The sequence below is a fragment of the Peromyscus eremicus genome, chromosome 19, assembly GCF_949786415.1.
Source record: "Peromyscus eremicus chromosome 19, PerEre_H2_v1, whole genome shotgun sequence".
NCBI classification, from domain to species: Eukaryota; Metazoa; Chordata; class Mammalia; order Rodentia; family Cricetidae; genus Peromyscus; species Peromyscus eremicus.
The window spans coordinates 69,953,636-69,975,753 of record NC_081435.1 but is presented as its reverse complement, the minus strand read 5'-3'; the positions used below and the strand labels follow the sequence as shown (position 1 = coordinate 69,975,753).

At 41.8% G+C, this 22,118-nt stretch overlaps 1 protein-coding gene across 3 annotated transcripts in view; it reads left to right on the top strand.

The window, feature by feature from the left end:
- Positions 1–22,118, top strand: part of Znf236 (zinc finger protein 236) — an 89,184-nt gene that overhangs the window by 35,465 nt on the left and 31,601 nt on the right. For all 3 annotated transcript variants that reach the window (XR_009375358.1, XM_059246649.1, XM_059246650.1), the window contains exons 11-20: positions 4,198–4,339; positions 5,090–5,350; positions 9,869–10,122; positions 11,325–11,426; positions 12,686–12,837; positions 15,605–15,708; positions 16,109–16,260; positions 17,642–17,854; positions 20,625–20,907; positions 21,877–21,980. Coding sequence is in view for 2 of the 3 variants with exons in the window: in XM_059246649.1 (XP_059102632.1) it covers positions 4,198–4,339; positions 5,090–5,350; positions 9,869–10,122; positions 11,325–11,426; positions 12,686–12,837; positions 15,605–15,708; positions 16,109–16,260; positions 17,642–17,854; positions 20,625–20,907; positions 21,877–21,980 (1,767 nt within the window). In the remaining variant the exon portion in view is untranslated. The remainder of the gene's footprint in view (positions 1–4,197; positions 4,340–5,089; positions 5,351–9,868; positions 10,123–11,324; positions 11,427–12,685; positions 12,838–15,604; positions 15,709–16,108; positions 16,261–17,641; positions 17,855–20,624; positions 20,908–21,876; positions 21,981–22,118) is intronic.

Here is a 22,118-nt window from a genome sequence, read left to right as displayed (position 1 = left end):
TTGCCTACACCCAAGTGCTGGGACTGTGAGCATGCACTGTCAGTCACAGTTCACGTGGCATAAGGGGCTGAACACAGGGCTGTGTGCCTGCTCGGTCAGAAACCCCATAGGAGGTTTCTTAGAGCGATATCATCTCTTATATCCAAATATGTACTCTTAAAAAGGCATAAAATAGTTCACATTCTAAAGTATAGAAAAATTTCAATAAAACCTGGGAACTTAATGTGTGTTATAATCTTTGATTACAGTTAAATGAAAACATAAAAGCTGTCTAAAATTCATTGATGAAAAGAAAGACTTAAAATAAGTCGTCTATTACAAATGGGACTAAACATAAACATAGTGTATGGGCTGAAGCTGCCCTCAGAAAAGTAAGGCTTTTGAGTGCTTCATGTTAAAAGGAAGAGTGAGGGCACAGTGTTTCCTCAAAAGGTCAGTGACAGAATGAAAACAGAGGCAGAAGTTTTATTAGTGTGTAGATAATTTAAGATAAAGTAGTGATTTTATAAAACTTAAAAATAGTAAAGTAGATAGCATGACTTGTCCCCAATGAACTAAAGTAAAAATGAGAAAATCTACAGGGAATGAAAAAAAGCAATGAATACAAATGAGATTAGAAAGTGCAGATATTCTACAACTAGTTGAAAAGCATTTGGAAGTTGAAGAGAAATGGCCCTTATCCTGGTGAGTATACTCCCCGGAAGTGACGTAGTAGGAAATGGAGACTACCAGTGCCGCAAATGACAGCCAGTAGAGGTCTTCTCCAGCACACTCTCTAGAGTGAGCTCTGCCAGGCCTGGGGGTATGACTGTCCCATTAGATCGCTTCTGAGATGCTGCATACTAGCATAGGGGGTTGGCTTTCTTCTGTAATTTACAAAACAATGGACGCTAATATTTTTTCAGGTTGTAAATCAGGTTAAACAACTTTGGATTTCTGTGTTTGTTTTTGTTTGTTTGTTTGTTTGTTTTTTGAGACACAGTTTTTCTGTGTAGTCCTGGCTGTCCTGGAACTCACACTCTGTAGACTAGGCTGGCCTCTAACTCAGAGATCCATCTGCCTCTGCCTCCTGAGTGCTGGGATTAAAGGCCTGTGCCACCACCGCCCGGCATGGTTAGTGTATTTAACAATGACTAAAACAGCAAACATAAGCTCAAAAAATAAACCACCATACGTTGATGTTTTACACATGACAGTTAACCCAGATATTACATATATGTGCTGAGATGCAAGTTTTATTTCATACACCTAAATCTACACCACACACACACACACACACACACACACACACACACACACACACAGAAGCTGTAACTGTAGATAAGAATACAGGTTGAGGATCCTTAATCTGAAGTATGAACTGTTCCATAATCCAAGCATTTTGAACACTAAAATGAAAGGGGAAAATTCCATATCTGTTCTCTTGTGACAGGTCACAAATGGCAGAGATATTAAGATTATTATATGAAATTATCTTCAGGTTATGTGTATACAGTAAACATAAAAAATAAATGAATTTTGTCTTCAAACTTGAGTCCTATCCCCCCTAATTTTTTTTTTAAACTACATCTATGTAAAATACCTGGAATTCAAAACATTTGTTTCAAATCACTTTGGGTAGGAAGTACTCAGCCTATGTGGAGATTATTCCCAACTCCAAAGTTTAGGTGCTTGTTACTCTATTTAAAACCTAGATCCTAACTTAAAAAAACAGCATTCAAAGTATCCCCAAGAAGCTCGAGTAAAATATCATCCCGCCATGCAGTAACCATGGTGATGCTCAACTGAGGGGAGCCTGAGAGCACTTTGCACCAAGGTACAACTGCTCTTGATCACACTCAGAACCTGGGTCCAGTGGCAGTGGACACAGAAAAGACATCAGCTTCAGTGACACGTGAGTCCAGCCTAGAAATCAGATCTCGGCCAAGCCAGTCACGTGGCCCAAAGCAAAGTTAACAGCTGCCCTAGACCCCCGTTTCTATGTCCATCAAAATAGAGGAAGGCAGTGTTGAGAGGTTTGGGGGAATGAATTGAGGTTCTTACACAGCTCTAAAAGTCTGACAAATCTTTGACCCTATGGATCTATGCTAGCAAACAACTTTCCTTAATAAGAGGTGAATTACATGCCGGGCGGTGCTGGCGCAAAGCTACCCAGAGAAACCTGTCTCAAAAAACCGAAAAACTGAAAAAAAAAAAAAAAAAAAGGTGAAATTACTTGTTACAGTATATTAATGTACTCTAATACTGTCTAAGGTAACAGTTTGGGTATAAAACATTATGCTGGATGGAACCAGACTGACCTAAGCAGTTCATCTAACTCCTCAACAGGTCAAATAATTATAACAATGCCCTTCCAAAATCTTCCCTGTCCTGTTTGTATCAGAACTGATCCCACAGCCAAAACTTCTCTAGAGCCCCCAAAGAGCCAGCTCTCCTAAAATATTCACATCCTTTAAGGAGGAATAAAGGACCCCAGTAGTCTGCACTGTCAGCTAACACGAAGAACTGTTTCCCTCCTGTATCTCAGCCAGGACAAAAGGAAAATTCCACTATGACATCTGTGAAGATAAAGAATGGAAGGTTCTGTAGAATAAGAGATTCACAAACCTGAAGTCAAGAAACCCAAAGTTCAGCCAATGGTGTTGTGACAATACCTGTAATCCCAGCCCTCAAGGCAGAGGGCTCGTAATTAGCCTTGTTTTGATAGACCTTGTCTGAACAAAATTAGCAGAGATAAAATGAGAATGACTTTATTTAATGGCCTAGAAGAGGGCCCTCCCTGCCTCCTAGCCCAAACACCTCAGGATGTTTTCACGGCTCATGTACTTGGAAACCGTTTCAGAGACTATAATTGCATGCAGGAGGGAAGACACTGAAGTGCTACTGTGTGTACTAGAATTGTTCACTCAGTGTTGTTTACCCATTCAGAGAATACCCACGGAGCCCCATACAGGATTATAGTAGAGTTCTGTGTTGACAGCTGGGGAGGGAAGCAGGAGGAGAATGTCACCTGTAAGGACCTGCAGAAGGGGTTAAGGTCTGCAGAAGCAGAAGCAGTGAGTTTTAGGGAAAAGTGTTGGAACAAGGGAGATGATGCCATCTGTCATAACTTAGACGTCTGTATTAAGTATAAGCAGTGAGTTTCGGGAAAAGAATTGGGACACAGCTTGCTCTTTTAGGGAAAGCCAGGAAAAATGGTATGTCTTAAATGATGCATAGTTGCTTTGCAGTTAGTGGCATTGCTGAGGGGTGAAGGAGGGTTGGAGGGCAGAGTGTTGGCAAGTGCGTGCTTAATCTTGACATTAGGAGGGACAGGCCACTCTTCCTCTTATGTTCCAGATAACTATTCAGTTACTAAAGTTTGACAACTAAGTTTGTGCCGGGTTGTATGCGTAGCCCAAAGGCATTATCACTTTGTGTTTGTTAAGGATCAAACCAAGGGAATCCTTTACTTAATAAAAGCGTGTAAATCTTGAAATACATAGGTCAATAATCTTAAAAAGTGTTTATTTATTTTACTTTATGTGTATGTTTTGTCTACATACATGTAGGTGTACCACATGTGTGCTTGTTAGATCTCCTGGAACTGGGGTTAAGGATGGTTGTGAACCGCCGTGTGTGCTGGGTGTTGAACCCAGGTCTTCTGCAAGAACAACAAAATCCTCTTAACTATGGAGACATCTCTCCAGCCTCTAGTTAAATTATCTTGCCATTCACAAATATCCCTTTAATAAAACTTTCGGGGAAAATGCTGACCTTTACAGAAGAAAATGTCATGTTAGAAGTATTTCTGTTTTGAGTTTATTATTGTACTTTATGCAGTATTCATACTAGATACAGAGATAGTTAAAATCTAAAGTTTTGGATGTACATATATAAATTCCATGTCAGCACATGTCTGTATTGAAAGTAAATGTAGAAAGCCATTAAATAATGGATCTGGAATCCAGTGTATATTTATAATAATATACACATTCTTAAGGGACAGAAAATAGCAGTTGATAAATATTTCACCCCAGGCATTGAAGTGACTCGATTAAATAGATGACAGTTCATGACATAATTGATATGCGTTTGTTGTGACACTGGAGCCCCACAGCCCTTCGGAGTTCTTATCTTTAGCTTAAAGCAGATGCCTTTGACGTAGCAGTAGTAACACTAACAATGAATTATTCCTGCTTTTCTTTGGATTTGTAGGTCTTATCCAGCCCATTCCAAAAAACCAATTTTTCCAAAATTATTTTAATAATAATTATGGCAATGAAGCAGATAGACCATACAAATGTTTTTACTGTCATCGAGCATACAAAAAGTCTTGCCATCTTAAACAGCACATCAGGTAAGGTCTGAGGGGAGGTGGACATTGAGTGCAAGTACAGAGAGTCAGTGATCTAGAGACTAAGGATCTAGGGGGGTGCTGGGAGCTTGTGGTTAAAATATCTTATCTGACCAAAAAATACTGATTTGTGTTTTTTTTAAATTCTTGAATATATTCATTCAAATATTTTAGTCAGAAATTGCCTGAGTTTTATTTAGTGCATTATTTAATGCAATTTCCAGCATTTTTTTTTAATTAGAATGTTTAACTTTTTCAGATGTACTCACCAAAGCTTAGCTCTTGATGCTAGAATTTGTGCACGAGAGGTAGTGCGGTATCCTTTTTTTTTTTTTTAAAAGATTTATTTATTATGTATACAGCATGTTTGCCTGCATGTATCCCTGCAGGCCAGAGAGGGTGCCAGATCTCATTACAGATGGTTGTGAGCCACCATGTGGTTGCTGGGAATTGAACTCAAGACCTCTGGAAGAGCAGTCAGTGCTCTTAACCGCTGAGCCATCTCTCCAGCCCCAAGTAGTGTGGTATTCTGAAAATGGAACTCTGCAGAAGATACGTGTTTTCACTTCAGTGTGTGCAGCTCCGTGTCTCTGAGCAAGTCACATAGCTGAGTTCTCAGATTTGCTCACGAAAAATGTACGAAGGGAGACTTTTCTGCTTACCTTTCAAAGAGTATCAGAGAGTGAAGTATGAATTTACACTTGTTATAAATGTGTAATAAATATATTAAGGGTTTTTTCCCCTGCTTTTTAGATCACATACGGGTGAGAAACCTTTCAAATGTTCTCAGTGTGGTAGAGGCTTCGTCTCTGCAGGAGTGCTCAAAGCGCATGTCCGGACACACACTGGCCTGAAGTCCTTCAAGTGTCTGATCTGCAACGGAGCCTTCACCACAGGGGGCAGCTTGCGGAGACACATGGGCATACATAACGACCTCCGCCCCTACATGTGTCCCTATTGCCAGAAGACATTCAAGACTTCCCTAAACTGCAAAAAACACATGAAAACCCATAGGTAGGTGTAGTGTTGATGTACCTGCTGTTTAATTATCTTCCTAATTCCCAGATGGGGTGGGGATCAGGTAAGAAGTAATTGTCTGATGCCTGTATTGTTCTAACTTGGAGTGTATTGGGTTGAGAAATTTGGCTGTCTTTGCTTAGGGATTAGCAAGAGCCATAGATGACAGCTTAAACTTAGGTGTGATGGCTCCTGCCTGTAATCTAAGGACGGGAGAGGCTGAGGCAGAAGGATTGCTGTCAGTTCAAGACCAGACTGAGCCAGAGAATGAGACCCTGTCTCTAACAAATAAAGAACCCAAACCAGCCCTAACACACACACACACACCACTCATACTCATACTCTCTCTCCTTCCTTCCTTCCTTCCTTCCTTCCTTCCTTCCTTCCTTCCTTCCTTCCTTCCTTCCTTCCTTCCTTCTTTGTTGAAAACAGGGTCTCCTGCGTAGCTCCAGATGGCTTCAAAGTGCTGATGGCTGGGGATTACACATGTGGATATCACCATACCCAGTTAACATTTTTACTTGTAGTACTGCGGCAGTCCATATTAGGCTAAATGCCTTACTGTAAACTCTCTTTGAAGCTGGTAGTCAAAGGTTAGCTCTAACATGGCTACATGAGGAAGATTTTTAAGAAGAAATTTTAGTCAGTCCCGTGATTTATAGGTTTAATAAAAACTTACGTGTGTGTGTGTGTGTGTGTGTGTGTGTGTGTGTGTGTGTGTGTATTAGTGCACATGTGTGCTCTGGCACACATGTGGAAGTTACGAAGACAGCTTGTAGGAGTTGGTTCCTTCCTTCCACTGTGTGGGGTCTGGGGCTTGAATTCAGGTTGCCAGGCTTGAGTGGGAAGAGCCCTTACTTGTTGAACCATCTCCCTGGCCTGATTTCTAGGGTTTGTAAATGAATTTCAGTGGTATTCTAATTCTGAATTATAGATCATGTGTCTCAGATATGCTATGAGCCTGTTATTCAGCATAACCTATATTTTATTTGATGCAAAGCTAGCTCAGCTGTGATGGATATAATACAAAAAAGGCATGTTTCTGACCAAGTACTGAGGCCAGCATTCCTGTGAAGCAGTCTGTAGTGTTGTGCAGAACATATCTGCTCATCTTAAGTGAGGGCTAGCCTTGACCCACCATGGAAGAATGTTAAACCTGCTGCCTGGGAACACTGACAGCATTTCAACTCAGATGTATCCACCTGCACATTTTCTACAAAAAGCCCCCCCCCCCCCCCCCGCAGTAGATAGAGATAGGTTAACTGTAATAGGTCATTTTGTTTTGTTTTGGTCTTTTCCTGACTCTCAGCACATTTAACAAGATGGATTGACTTGATTCTGAAATATTTAGCCAGGAAGTTACCTGCTGCTACGGATCACCCAGGCAGCATCATATTGGTGGTGGTGTAGTAGACCTCACAGTTACATGTCTGGCTGTGCCACATTGCAGTTTGTGGAGGTGATTCAATGCTGTGATGTGTTTGGGACCTGGGAATCCCTGTTGATGGGATTGTTTAGTGCCGTTCCCACTTTGGTAGTAGGGTGGCTCACAAGCTATAGAGAGGCCTGGAGCATAGGAGTTCGGGTGCTCTGTGATACGTTAAATATTAAATAACTATTTTGTTAGGAAGCCAGGTCTCTAGAGTGTACCTTCTGTGAAAATGTTGAGAATACAGGTTTTAGGACCTCTCTTGATGGTCAGTGGCATAATTACCACTCTGGGTCTCTTGAATTAGGTCAAATATTTTTGGTCTGTGGGTCATGGTTACTCTGAGGGAGAATGCATCACTGTGTGACTCTGCAGTGTGTTAGAGACCGACCAGCCTGTCATACTGTACATAGGTACTGACTACCTTTCCTCTTTCAAATTTTGTACATTTGAATTATCCTACAAGGAGAGATATATCCTGTGTTTCCTCCTTGGTCTATTTTGGAGTTCCCAAAATTTAATACACATTTATATTAAAAATACAGGAGAAAGCCCAAGAGACCTCAACCCTACATAAAGAAGTACAGGCAGCTAAGGAATGCTGAAAGTAGGAGAAACAGTCTCTCAGGGAAGAGCATGCTGATTGTTCATTCAGTACTAAATGGTCAGCCCTGAAAACATACGTATGAGTAACATTATTCAAACTGAGCAGGTTATATTTATGTATTGAAAAAAATATATATGTTATGTAGCTATATATACGTATATATTATGTAGCTACAATTAATTTTTAAAAGGCTGTGAATTTGAAAGAAAGCAAGGAGATAGGGAAGAAGGGACAAGGGAAACGATGTAATTATTATAACCTCAAAAATTAAAAGAAATAACTTAAAAATAGATATACATGAGTATAGAAGTAAGATTCATAAAAACAAAAACCAGGCACCTACAGAAGGAAGCAGAAGCCCCATGTGAGACAGTCCCCAGGGAAGGATGGACAGATGACTGTTCAAGTACAGAGACCTGCCGTAAGGGAGTAGACATGTTTTCTGACTCCTTGACATTACGTGTGCATTTGTTATCTGCTCTGTAGTGAAAGGAATTGAGAATTGAATTGACTATTGAGAAATGAAGAGGCAAGATTTTGAAATCTAGATACATTAAGACTCTAGAGTAGAACATATACATTTTACAGTTTGTGGGCTTAAGTGTGCACATAGGAGAGGGGTGGGGGACACTCATCATCTTAGGTTCTTTGTATGGGACTAGCCAATTAATTAGATGATTGATGTAGTTTTCCTAAAGTTCTTGGATTCTTACACTAAATTCAATGTTCATCTTTCTCTTTGAAAGAGAAATTGTTGATCCTGGGGAATATATACTGGGTATGCTTTATATATGTAAATATTGCTATGAACAGCATTAACATGAGAAAATCAGAAAGGACTATGCCTCATAGTACGTATTTTGAAACACACTGATTAACCCATTGTGTTAGTTAATTTTGTCATTGTTATGGCAAGTATCTGACAAACCAGTTTAAAGGATGGATGATTATCTTACATCACAAATCAGAAGCTCATGGTGGTCAGCAACACCATTACTTTTAAGCTGTGCTGAGGCAGGATATTATGGCAGAGGACTAATTCAACAGTCTACTCATCTCTTGGTATTCAGGAAGCAGAAAGAAAGGGAAAGGAAGGTTCAGAGGACAAGTGACATTCTTCAAAGGCATATATCATCCAACAAGATCCTGTTGTTGGTTGTTTTTGCTTTTTTGGCTGCAACCTGCCACCCAGCTCCCAAATAAATCACACAAGAAGGCTTATTCTTTTTTTTTTTTTTTTTTTGGTTTTTCGAGACAGGGTTTCTCTGTGTAGCTTTACTCCTTTCCTGGGACTCACTTGGTAGTCCAGGCTGGCCTCGAACTCACAGAGATCCGTCTGGCTCTGCCTCCCGAGTGCTGGGATTAAAGGCATGCGCCACCACTGCCTGGCAGAAGGCTTATTCTTAATTATAAATGCCCGGCCTTAGCTTGGCTTGTTTCTTGCCAGCTTTTCTTAATTTTAAATTATCCCATGTACCTTTAGCCTTTGTGCTTTTCCTTTTCTTACTTTTGTATCTCTTACTTTCACTCTTACTCTGTGGCTGGCTGGGTGGCTGGGTGGCTGTGTGGCTGATTCCTGGCATCCCCCTCTCCTTGTTCTCTTCCTCTTCTTTTCTCTCTCTCTCCCTTCCTCAGATTTCTCCTCCTCTTTTATTCTCTCTGCCTGACAGCCACGCTTATCCTTTTTCCTGCCTTGCCATTGGCTGTTCAGCTCTTTATTAGACCATTAGGTATTTTTTTTAGACAGGCACAGTAGCACAGCTTCACAGAGTTAAACAAATGCAACGTGAGTTAAACAAATGCAACCCATGTTTGCATCATTAAAGAAATGTTCCAGAGCATAAACAAATGTAACACACCTTAAAGTCATATTCCACAACAAGGTCCTACTTCCTACTCTTCACCACTTCACTCAGAAGCCATCATGTTAGGAACTGAGCGAGGGATTCATCTATTGAGCACATCAGATCCTCCTAATCTAGTCATTTCCTTGGAGGCTCACTTCTGAGCTTTGCTGTATTGGAAACTAAGTCTTCAGCACATAAATAACAAAAAACCTGTCTGCCCTGGACCAAGAGTCAACAGATTGCAGGATTGCTTTTAAAGGGGTGGGGTTTGTTTTGAGACATCGGTTCACTGTGTCGTGCAGGATAGCTTTGAACTCACAGCCATTTCCCTGCGTCAGCCTCCTCCATGCTGAGATTACAGGTGTGCACTGTTGTTCCAGGCTTTTACACTTTAGGATCTTGTTGCGAGTGCTGTCCTTCCCGTCTCTTCAAGTCCTGTGTCTGCCAATAGCAACCGAAGACAACAGGGTTTCCTTTAGATTGTAAAGTAGTTAACGTCTAGCTAGATTCACACCATGATTTCAAAATGAAATAATTGAAGAATAAAAATGCCACTTTAGCAAATGACATCTTTCACAGATGTATCTATGCTGTTGATAGTGTCTACTTTATGAATTGCCGCTTTCCCAAAGATATGAACTAGCCCAGCAGCTCCAGCAACATCAGGAGGCTTCCTCCATAGACGACAGCACTGTGGACCAGCAAAGCATGCAAGTGTCAGTTCCCCTGCCTGTGGAGATTGAGAGTGCAGAACTGCAGCAGACCCCGGAGACTGTGGCAGCAGACCCGGAGGCGATTCTAGAACTGGGGCCACAGCATGTGGTAGGCACAGAAGATGCGGAGCTTGGACAGCAGTTGGCAGATGAGCATTTGGGAACCGAGGAAGGTACTGCTTCAGGACCTTGAGCTTTTCTGATGATCCCAGCAGAGTCTTGTGGTCCTCAGACTCAGGATATAATCCCTGTTGCCTTTGGTTTTGGTGCTGGGAGTAATATCCAGAGCCTTGTGTAGGCTGAGCACTGTATCACCGAGATATATCAGCTATCCTGCGTGCCTTTTGAAAGTCACAATTTGTGCTAAGTAACATCACATATGCAGCTGTGATGTGAGAACTTTAGCATTATTCTTTACATTCTTATATTTTTGGGTGTGAGCCTAGCCTTTAACGGCTGAGCCATCTCTCCAGCCCTATCCTTTACATTCTTAACCGAACACCAGCTGCTCAACTTTATGCTTATTTTCGGGGAGTTGGTGATTTTTGTTTTTGTTTTTTTCTGATGTGGGTTGGGGTTGTCTGTTTTAAACACAAAGCAATGTGACTTCTTAGTGGCAAATTTTTAAATTACTTTCAATCTTAGGTCTACAGAAAAACTTACTGTCCACATTTTGTTGTAAGTTCTTCTGATTTTTTTCTAAACAAATGTGTCAGCATGGCCTTCTGTGTGTCCATGTGTCCATGATGAGTATATGCATGTCTTATAGAAATATAAGATCTTTTATGCAGTTTTTATAAACTTCTTTTGATGTATTGTCAACATTTTTCCTTTTAGCCATGCTCATTAGTATTCTGTGACAGGGACTCCATGTAGATTCCCAGACTAGTGCGGCTGGTAACTGTCGGCAGTCACAGGGAGACGGGGTTCCTGGTAGAGAGTGTAAAGCAGCATGCTGCTTTGTTTATCGGCAGTATTGGTCAACAGAAAGTGTCGGCTGAGCCACATCAGTGTGCTCATTGGGATTGATGGTCTGCATCCCAGCAAGCTTCATCTTACCAGGCTTGTTAGCAGACAGTTTGCTGGCCAATTTATGGTTTTATTCTGTAGATGTCCTAAAATTTATTTAGTCTATTGGCACGATTGTACATGTTTTATCTCCTGTGATGCCTGAGTTTTACATAATTACTAAGTATAGCTGCATTTTAGAATATTTTATTTTATATATATAACTTTTTAGAACAATGAATATTACCTTCCTCTTGTGTTTTCAAAACGAGAACTAATTTTTGAAAACTGACTAGCCTACTTTGAGATGGATCAGCAGATGGGAGATGGCTGTAGACATTGTGCATGTCTTTCTTTTTGCCCTTAGATGGGTTTGCAGCTTCCCAGGATCCTCTCCCAGGGCACATGGACCAGTTTGAAGAGCAGACTACTCCACAGCAGTCTTTCGAGTCTGCAGGACTCTCACAAGGTCGGTGTGAATTCAGTGAGTCTGCAAACCAGCTGACCTGGGCTGTGTTTAGTTTGCAAACCTTAGAGTGTTTCTCTCAGGGCTCTTGTAAAATTTTATGGTTTAGTCCCAGTAATTTCATGCATTTATGTTTTTTATATAATATTTCGTAATCTCCTCATCTCCTAAAAATGACTTTTATAGCCATTCTATGCAGGGTTTCCATCCCCAAGAAGGTGATGGGTTGAAATGAAGCTCTGGTGGGTATAGCCATAAGTTTTCTCAGGTCCCACCCAGCCCTACGGTCCCGCAGCCACTTACAAAATAAAATAATCATTCAAAGGCTTAATATTATCTACAAACTGTATGGCCTATGTCAGGCCTCTTGCTAGCTAGCTCTTATATCTTAAATTAACCCATTTCTATTAATCTATGTTCCGTGGCTTTACCAGTCTGCTGGCACGTGGCTCCTTTGGCTGGCGTCTCTCCTCACTCTCCTTTTTCCTTTCACTGTCTCTCCTGGATTTTTCTGCCTGGCTCCATCCTGCCCTGCCATAGGCCAATGCAGCTTTATTTAATCAACCAATCAGAGCAGCATATATACACAGCATATGTCACAGAAAGACATCCCACAGCACTTTTTGATTAGACAGAAAAGGGGAAAAGTGCTGTAGGTTGTCTTTCTGTAGGCTGTGAATATGTGTTACTCCCAGTGGCTAATAAATAAAGCTGCATTGGCCTATGACAGGGCAGGATGGAGCCAGGTAGGAAAATCCAAGAGAGAGAGAGAAAGGAGAAAGGAGAGGGAGACACCAGCTGCCACCAAAGGAGCAACAAGATGCCAGCAGACCAGTAACGCCATGGCCATGTGGCAACTAATAGAAATGGGTTGAGTTAAGTTATAAGAGCTAGCTAGCAAGAAGTCTGACCCATAGTTGCTAATTAATGTAAGCCTCTGTGTGTTTACTTGGAACCAAGTGGTTGCAGGACGAGGGTGGGAGAGATTTGTCTGGACCTTGGGGCCTGGCAGGACCAGAGAAAATTCCCATTATAGGTGAGAACAGGTATTCATGGCTGGAATATAAAGCCTGTCTCCCAGGGACATGGACTGGGCATAGCATCCTGCCTGCCTATTAGCAGTCAACTTAGAGCTGCTAAAACAACACCATAATCTTGATTCTCATTCAGGCAGCAGAAATTGCCTAAACATCTTTTCTTTATAAATTAACGTTTACCTTTTGTATAACGTTTGTAGAGCTCCTGTACCTAATTTGTTTCAGGTTTCACAGTGACTGACACGTACAATCAACAGACCCCATTTCCACCCGTGCAGCAGCTGCAGGATTCTAGCACACTTGAGTCCCAGGCCTTGTCTACGAGTTTCCACCAGCAAAACTTACTGCAGGTCCCAAGCTCTGATGCCATCAATGTGGTGAGTATGTGCAGAAGGGCTGAACAGTTCTTTATCCAGCAGCTATCTTTCTGTCTTCTGCTGTAATCATTTCCAGTGCACTTGCTTACTGTGGCTTACTTAGGTGGTGTTTTCTTACTCTTTGTCTCTTAGGGAGCCTACCACCCAGCTCCCAAATAAATCACACATGGAGGCTTGTTCTTACTTGTAAATGTCCAGCCTTAGCTTGGCTTACTTCTAGCCAGCTTTCCTTAACTTTAAATTATCCTGTCTATCTTTTGCCTGTGGGCTTTTCTCGTACTCTTACTTCCATAAATCTTACTCTTACTCCATGGCTTGCTGTGTAGCTGGCTGGCTGGCCCCTGATGTCCTCCTCCTTCTCTGGCTACTTCTCCCTTTCTCCTCCCAGATTGCTCCTTCTATATATTCTCTCTGCCTGCCAGCCCTGCCTATTTCTCTCTCGCCTCACTATTGGCCATTCAACTCTTTATTAGACCAATAGGTGTTTTAGACAGGCACAGTAACACAGCTTCACAGAGTTAAACAAATACAACATAAACAAAAGTAACACACCTTAAAATAATATTCTACAACATTTAGGTCCAGTACACTCGGGTTAGTATATGTGATGGATCATGTCTGTCATCATTGTGAATGCACTTGCTTACTGTGGCATACTTCGGTCCAGTACACTCGGGTTAGCACCTGTGATGCGTCATGTGCAGTACATAGAACTATCTTCTTTCATAAAGCGTCTTAACTTTTACTTCAGCTGATTGACACCATGGGCAGCTTTGCCATTTTGACTGAAAGCCAGGAAATTTGCTAGTGTGTTATAGAAGAAGTTGAAGAATGTTGCTTTAGGCACAAAATGTAATTTTGTTTGCAGAATCATAAATAGTAGAAGGAAAATAAAATTCATGTTGACATATTAAAAACAAATATTATACAAAACATTTATTTCTTTAGTAGGTTTCCTTATAACATTTTCATTCATAATTAATTTTTTTCTCTTACTCAGGTTAGAGACACAGAAGTGTTTGTTTGATTTTTTTTTCTTTTGCAAGTTTTTCAATAGTGTTAGAAATGCCAGACAAATCAATAGTTACCTCTTTAAAACTCTACAAATCGATGTTAGTAGTAGGCATGTGTAGCTCAAGTTTTCCTGCCTGGCCCACAGTCAGGGCAAATCTCTTTTACCTGCCAGTCCCACAGCCTCTCAGACCAGACCAAGTAAACACAGAGACTTATATTGGTTACAAACTGTATGGCCATGGCAGGCTTCTTGCTAACTGTTCTCATAGCTTAAATTAATCCATTTCTATAAATCTATACCTTGCCACGTGACTCGTGGCTTACCGGCATCTTCACAAGCTGTTTCTCATCGTGGCGGCTGGCAGTGTCTCTCTCTCTCAGCCTTCCACTTCCCAGCTTTATTCTCCTCCTTGTCCCGCCTACACTTCCTGCCTAGCCAATGGCCAATCAGTGCTTTATTTACTGACTAATTAGCAACACATTTGCCATATAGAACATCCCACAGCAGGCATGAAAAGCCAGAGCCCTTCCTCTGAGGTTGAAACCACGTAGTTTTTTGGCAGGTGATGAATCTGGTGTGGAGAACATGCTGTGTAGTAGCTGAGCTTTGCTGCACAGCCTCTGAAGAGAAGTTTGCCTGCCTAGTGCAGGTGATGGAGCAAGATGGGACTCGGTCCCATTTGGTCATGGAAGTTGGGTAAGGAAAGACCTTGCTTCTATTACCATGCAAGCGTGTTTACAGTCTACCCTTTAGTTATCCAGGGATTCTGAAGTCTTGTTTTGAAGTCAGAAAGCATTGACCAAGCTGGGTGCTGTGCTGCTGTGCTGCTGTGGGCTGTGGTCCTTGTGTCAGAATAGGGGTCAGGAGACTGCTCTTTGGTACTGTCTCTGAGAGGTAGAGGTGGCTTTTCTTTCCCTAGACTCTGTGACAAGAGAGAAGTCTTAGTCTTCTCAGAAAGTGGCATATTTATCCACAGCAGTGCATTACTTTCTACTGCTGACAACATATCTCAGGTAACCAACTTCAAAGCAGGAAAGGGTTATTTTGCTTCATTATTTCAGAAATTTTGGTTCATGTGGCATGGTAGAGCGTCATCCTGGGGGCACATGTGGTAGAGAAAAATGCTTACCTTGTGGCATCTGGGGGAGAGAGAGGAAAGTTGGGGGTTCCAATTTCCCCTACAAGAGCATGCCCTCAATAACAATATCCCCCAAGTGGGTCCTCCTGATGAGCAGTCCCCAATAGTGTCACAGAATAGCAGTCAGTTCTTTAGAGTATTATAGGATGTTTAAGATCCAGTCTTCACAGGCAGTAGAGTCAAGCTGATGAAAGAGTAATCCTTATTAAGGCAAATCATGTTTGTTTATACTTTTCACTAAGTTGGCTTATTAGTCAGGCATGGAGGTCCACACCTATAAACACAACACTTGTGAGGCTGAGCTAGGAGGATCATGAGTTTGAGACAAGCTTGATCACCATAGCACACTCCAGGCTAGGCTTGGCTAACTGGACTTAGACTCTGCTTCCAATAACCTATGGATAAATAGTTTAATAGAAAGTAAATACATACTTAATCATGTCTGTGTCAATCACTTATAATTTCTCTGTTTCAAACTATTACAATGGACTACTTGTGTTTTTTTTTTCTTTGAAAACTGTATTATAAGCATTTATATTTTTGTTCTTACTGAGTCATCTTATACTTATTTATAGGTAGTCATTATTCTTCCTTTATATTTCTGATCATTTTAGGCAGCTCGTTTGCTTCCAGAGTCATCTCAAGAGGATCTAGACCTACAAACACAACGTCCACAGTTCCTGGAGGACAGCGAAGACCAGAGCAGGCGCTCTTACAGGTGATCACGCTCAGCTCCTGCTCCTGAGGCTGAGTGCTAACTGTGCCCCTGCAGTGTTCTCGGGGTGGGAAGTAGGTTTCCTCATCACCGGTTTATAAAGGGTCCAGAAGGTGGTTCTTGTTGGGCTTGAATGGTGATGAAACCAAATTCTGTCTCCTGGGGAGTTACAGCATTTACCAATTTCAGAATAATACATTTAAGATTACAAATATCCTGTACAGAACTTAATCCAGCAATTAATTGTCCTTGCATCTATTTTATACTGCCTGTTCTGTGCCCTGAGTATGGAACAGTGCCCTGGTTTATCGAAGAACACTGACCCTCTATTGCCAGGTGTCTGGCTGCTCAGCAGTCATGCTCTAAGTGAACAGGATCTGAGTTCTCTGTGTTTCGTTTCCAGATGTGACTATTGCAACAAAGGCTTCAAGAAGTCCAGCCACTTGAAGCAGCATGTGCGCTCACACACAGGGGAGAAACCTTACAAGTGCAAGCTCTGTGGGCGTGGCTTTGTCTCCTCTGGTGTCCTCAAGTCTCACGAGAAGACACACACAGGTTGTTGTCTCTTTCCTGTGGAAAGGTCCTGGAGACTAAATGGTCTTAAGTGGTCATATTCTTTCACTTAGTACAGTGCATTATTTGAGGTTCATCTGTATTATAGCATGTATTAGTACTATGATCCTTTTTATGGTCCATAATGTTTCATTAGATGGATAAATCAAGCTTAATTGACCTATTTATCAGTTCTACCATTTGACTTTTGTGAATAATTCTGTATGGATATGGCTTTATTTCTCCATCAAGGAACACTATTGCTGGGCCATAAGAATAACCCTGTCTAGGATTGGGGATGGTTCTGGGGATGGTGATTATTGGAGAACACATGCTTAGCATGTGTAAAGCCCTGGGTTGAAAACACTGCAAAAGCAAGACCACCTGCAAACTTTCAAGTAACTTTTCCATGTCTATCAGCAAATGTATGAAGGTCCTGATTCTTCCTCCTCCCATCAATAATTGTATTCTGTGTCTTTTTGCTGTTGCAATACTTGGGTGGGAAGCAATCACTTGTTGAGGGCATGATTTATGTACTTTGAGTTGAATTTATATACCATGGTGTCGAATTTCTTCCCATGTACTTGTTGAGAATTCTCTGTTCTAGTCATTCTTCCATTTTGAAGTTAGGTTATTTGTTTTATTATCAATTTGGTAAAGTGTTTTAAAAATATAGCCTGGACATTGGATCTTTATCAGATGTATAGTTTGCTGTTAATTATAGTTATCTGTTGATAACTGTATGTATTCTGTTTAATGTATAATATACACATTTAACATCAGTATGCATTCTACATAGGCTTTATTTGAAAATGGTGGTGCAGCACTTACCAAAGCACAGAGGAAGAAAAGCCTGTGGATGTGTCTGTTGGTGACTAGGTGATTTTAGGGCTGTTGCAAAAGTAGTGAGATTAGTGGTACATGGGAAGTACTGTTCTGGAGTCACGGAGAGCTGGGTGCTTCTGAGGCTCTGTTCTGTCAGACAGTGACTGTCACACTGGACTTCATCAGAATGGAGGACATAGAAGGCTCACAGGGCCTTCCTAGGTCTAACTAACAAGCCATTAGCTGTGGCTGCAGCTCGAAGATGCTCCAGAGAAACATTTTGAAGGTCCTGTCTACCAACCAGCTACAGCTGAGATGTCAAAGATGGGGACAGAGCAGTCTTGGCTTGTGAGCAGCCTCTCCTGAGAGCTCTCCATTTTAGTAGAGATAGAATCAGACATGCCCTGTCCATGTCCATGTCTCTGACACGGTCCAATCAAAATCTGAAGCTGTAAGCAGGATAAACTCCTCTGCTTCCATATTTGTTTGCCCTTGAATGCCTACGATTTTGGGAAAATGAAGTCCCACTGTCCCAACTTGCTTTTGTCTGTTGACACAGGAGTCAAGGCATTCAGCTGCAGCATCTGCAATGCCTCCTTCACCACCAATGGCAGCCTCACGCGGCACATGGCCACACACATGAGCTTGAAGCCTTACAAGTGTCCGTTCTGCGAAGAGGGCTTTCGGACAGCACTTCACTGTAAAAAGCACATGAAGAGACACCAGGCCGTCCCTTCTGCAACCTCAACAGCTGCAGAGACAGAGGCAGGAGGTAGTTTCTGTTTGGATTGAAAGTTTACTAGTCAAATGACAATTTAGTTATAAGTTACAAGTCGATTTGATATTGTAATCTTACAAATTAAGCTTAATAGTACCTTGAATTTTTAATTTAAGAATGTGTTATTGAATGGACATGATGTTTGTGTGTGGGTGCATGTGCCATGCCACATGTGTGGGGGTCAGAGGACAACTATGGCGTTGATTCTCTCCTCCACCTTCACATGGGCCCTGGGTATTGAACTCAGGTTCCCAGGTTTATGCAGCAAGTACTGTTACCTGCCTTGGAGAAGTTCCTGAATCGACATAGCTATAATTTATGGCTCTATATAGTTTTATTTTCTGAATATGAAAGCCTCCATGCCCTTTGAGAAAAAATTGAGAGATCACAGTGAGGGTGTTGGCTTTCCCAGTCCCCAGGCACTGACGTGGCTTCTGATTCAGCATGTGCCCTTGCAAGTGCACTCGGCATGCATGTGGGTGGAGTTGTGCTATACTTTATAATGCATTTGACTAGTGAGCACAGATCTGTATCAGATGTGTCCGTGTAGTTGTGTTTTATTAGGATGTGCTTTAAGTGAAGGCAGAGCTAATTTTTGATTTCCCCTGAAATTGTAGAGCCCCATTTGAGAAGTACCCCCTGGCCAGAGGTCTCCTCAGTGTCGTATTGTATTACCTCATTTAATTCACATTAGGCACTGTGTGGTCCAAGAGACTAATCTCCTTTTCTACTAAACATTACACAAATTAATTTGCCCAACTCCTGTACCTTAAGTTTATTATTCTGGTGCGTATTCTGCTTCTGTTTATTGGATGGCTTCCTCTTAGTATATTCCACAAGCGAAGCTGGTACTAGAATGTGCTTGTTTTATTTTCACATGTGATACTAGCATAGTTCTCACACAGCCATGTAGTGTGTGTGTGTGTGTGTGTGTGTGTGTCTCATTTTTGTTAGTGTTACAGTTGGTGCTGTTACTGTGGTGCTCAGTGTCCTGCTCATGCCATTGACAGTCTTTTGGTCAGCATTGAGATGAGCTATGTTGAGGAGTGCTTTTCTTTCTTCCCAGCTGTTTATCCCCATTTACTTGTGGTCGTCTACCGATGAGGTTACAAGTCACCATAGGATCCCTCTTGTGGTAGACTAAAGTGAAAGTAGTGTCTTACACTACTTTGTCTTACAGTTTGAAAAGTGAGTCTTTACAATTTGCCTAAACCACTTTAAATTACAAAAGCCTTGACTTCAGGGTGGCAACTTCATCAAAAGACAGTTCCATGAAGGGTTTCAGACGGTACTCCTCAAATCCTGTAGTTTAGATAGTGTCCACTAATGAGCTGGCATGAATGGTGTTCCAGACCAGTCACATGTTTCTTCTAGCAGTTAAAAAAGTCTAGATACTGAGGCTGGAGAGATGGCTAAGAGGTTAAGAGCACTGGCTGCTCTTCCAGATGTTCTGAGTTCAATTCCCAGCAACCACATGGTGGCTACAACCACCTATAGTGAGATCTGACGCCCTCTTCTGGCGTACAGGCAGAACAACACTGTATACATAAAAAAAAATCTTTTTTTTTTAAAAAAGGAAAGATACCATTAAGTCAATATTAGGATTGATGTGTGGGCCCTGTTAGGGCTTTGCCACACTGCACTAATATTTACAGATTCTGTAATGAATCTTTTTGTTTTCCTGTCTTACATCTCTCGTAGCCAGAGGAGAGAGTTGCCTGGGGTTTACTCTGCCCCACTGGTGTTTGTGAGTGGACTTTAATATTTTGAATGGTTAGCCATTTGCCTTTACATGGGCCGTCTTATATTTTTGCTATATATTTTGCTTAATTTTATTGTCTTTTCCTTATTCATGACTTGTTCTATATGGATCTATATATATCTTGGTAATTTGAAAATTTTTAACACAATCATCTCCATAGTTCATTGTTGGTGTTGGTGGGGGCCACTATCTATTATTTACTTCTAAATCTTTCAGAGTTTACAAATGTATTATGAAGTTCTTATTTGTGGTATTTCCTTTTTCTAGAACGTTTCTGAGTACATACTGAATTTCCTGGCTCTGTCTTCCATGACTGACCTCCTCTCAGCCCTTCTCTCTGTCCTGTCTGTTGCCTCTTTTCTCACTCATTATGTTCTAGAACAGTAATCCAATTATTCTTCACACTTACTAATTGAGTTAACACTATTCACTTTCCTATTTCAACTTTATGTTGGATTTAAGTGTTTCAGTTGAGTCCCTTGCTCTTAGTCCTATACTTTTTATTCTTATATTTTCATAGCAGTTTCGTCTTGTCAAGCAACTGGAACTTATTCTTATGATGAGTGTGTGTGCGTGTGTGTGTATTTTAAGTTTCTTCTTTGTGGTCATTCTCATTAATTGAGGGTTCTCTGTTAGTTTGTTATGTTTGTCTCTGATTTTTGGGCATCTGGTTGTATTTACCTAGTAATCAGTGTTGGCCCATAGTCCTATGTGAATATCTCTAGATCCTGGTGGCTCTGTGGGCTTTGCGGTTCTTGAGCTCCCCTGCTGGGCTGTAAGCTGGCAGAAGCTAGCCTTGGACCAGTGCAGATTCCTGGTCCTCCTTCCCTTGTCTTCCCTCTCCCAGGTCAGGTGAGTCCCCGTGAGTTCCCGTCAGCGGTCTGAAATGTGGTTAGTTCAGTCAGGAGCACTAACTTGACATGCTTCATCTTCATTTTCCCATGTTGAGACTGGATTTTTAATGGGGGCTTTGTACCCTTTTCCACACTCTGCTTTCCATAGACACATGTGTGGAGGAAGAGGAGGACACTTCTGACAGGAGTGCGTCCAGAAAGCCTCGTCCTGAGGTCATTACTTTCACAGAAGAGGAAACAGCCCAGCTGGCCAAAATTCAGCCCCAGGAGAGTGCTACAGTGTCTGAGAAGGTCCTGGTGCAGTCGGCTGCAGAAAAGGACCGAATCAGTGAGATGAAGGATAAGCAAGCAGAGCTTGAGGCCGAACCCAAGCATGCCAACTGCTGCACATACTGTCCTAAGAGCTTCAAGAAGCCCAGTGACCTGGTGAGGTGAGGATGCTGTCACTGTGTCCAGAGCTCTTGTAGACTTGAAAGTGCATGCTGATGCTGTTCACCCAGTATGGGACGTTACCCATGGAGTATGTGGTTCTAAGCCTGCATCACCTTGATAGTGAGCTCATGTAGATGGTGATGAGGAACTCTTGCTTATGCATTTTTCTGTATGGTTGTGATAGAAGTAGAAAATGAGCCAAATTATTGAGGAACAGAGAGTGCTGGGCTGTGCCAGGTGTAGAAGACTGGCAGATAAGTTCTCACAGAGCACAGAACAAACTAGAGAGACCACCAGAGGTCACGGTCAAGCGGCTAACTGATGGCTGGTGTGCAAGAGGGCGTGTAGCACAGTGGTTAAGAACTTGGGACCCGGGCGGCGGTGGTGGCGCACTCGAGAGGCAGAGCCAGGCGGATCTCTGTGAGTTCGAGGCCAGCCTGGTCTACAGAGCGAGATCCAGGACAGGCACCAAAACTACACAGAGAAACCCTGTCTCGAAAAACCAATATAAAAAAAAAAAAAAAAGAAAAGAAAAAAAAGAACTTGGGACCGTACACTCTAGGAGAAGATAGAAGAGTGCAGGGCTGTGTAGAGTGGGAAGGAGCGAGCCGTGCCTGAATGCCGTCATCTAGTTTGTAGTCATGACACTGAACTTGGCTCTGTGAGCTCATAGAGCCAGCAGGCCAGGCTCATGGAGCACTGTGACAGACAGCAGAGCTGTGGACCTCAGTTAGTGCATCGTGTGTAGACTGCACGCTTGGTATGGAGCACCGTAATAAACAACAGAGCTGTGGACCTCAGTTAGTGCATCATGTGTAGACTGCATGCTTTGTTATACAGTGAAGTTTAAGAGTTATTCAGAAATAGTGGCATAATGATTTTTTTATGATTATAAATTTATGATATTGTTTGTAAATATGTATACAGTTAAAAATAAAATTCCTTAATTAGAAATGCTTTCTTCTTAGGCATGTTCGAATCCATACTGGAGAAAAGCCATATAAGTGTGATGAGTGTGGGAAGAGCTTCACTGTGAAGTCCACTTTAGATTGTCATGTGAAGACTCACACCGGTAAGGAGTGGTCCCTCACACCCAAGATTCCTGCGGGTGTGTCTGGGTGTCTGTGCACAACTGCTTCAGAATTACAGAGGACTCAAAGTAGGAACTATGAGAAATTTAAAAAACAAAGGTTTTTTAAATTCCTGATAT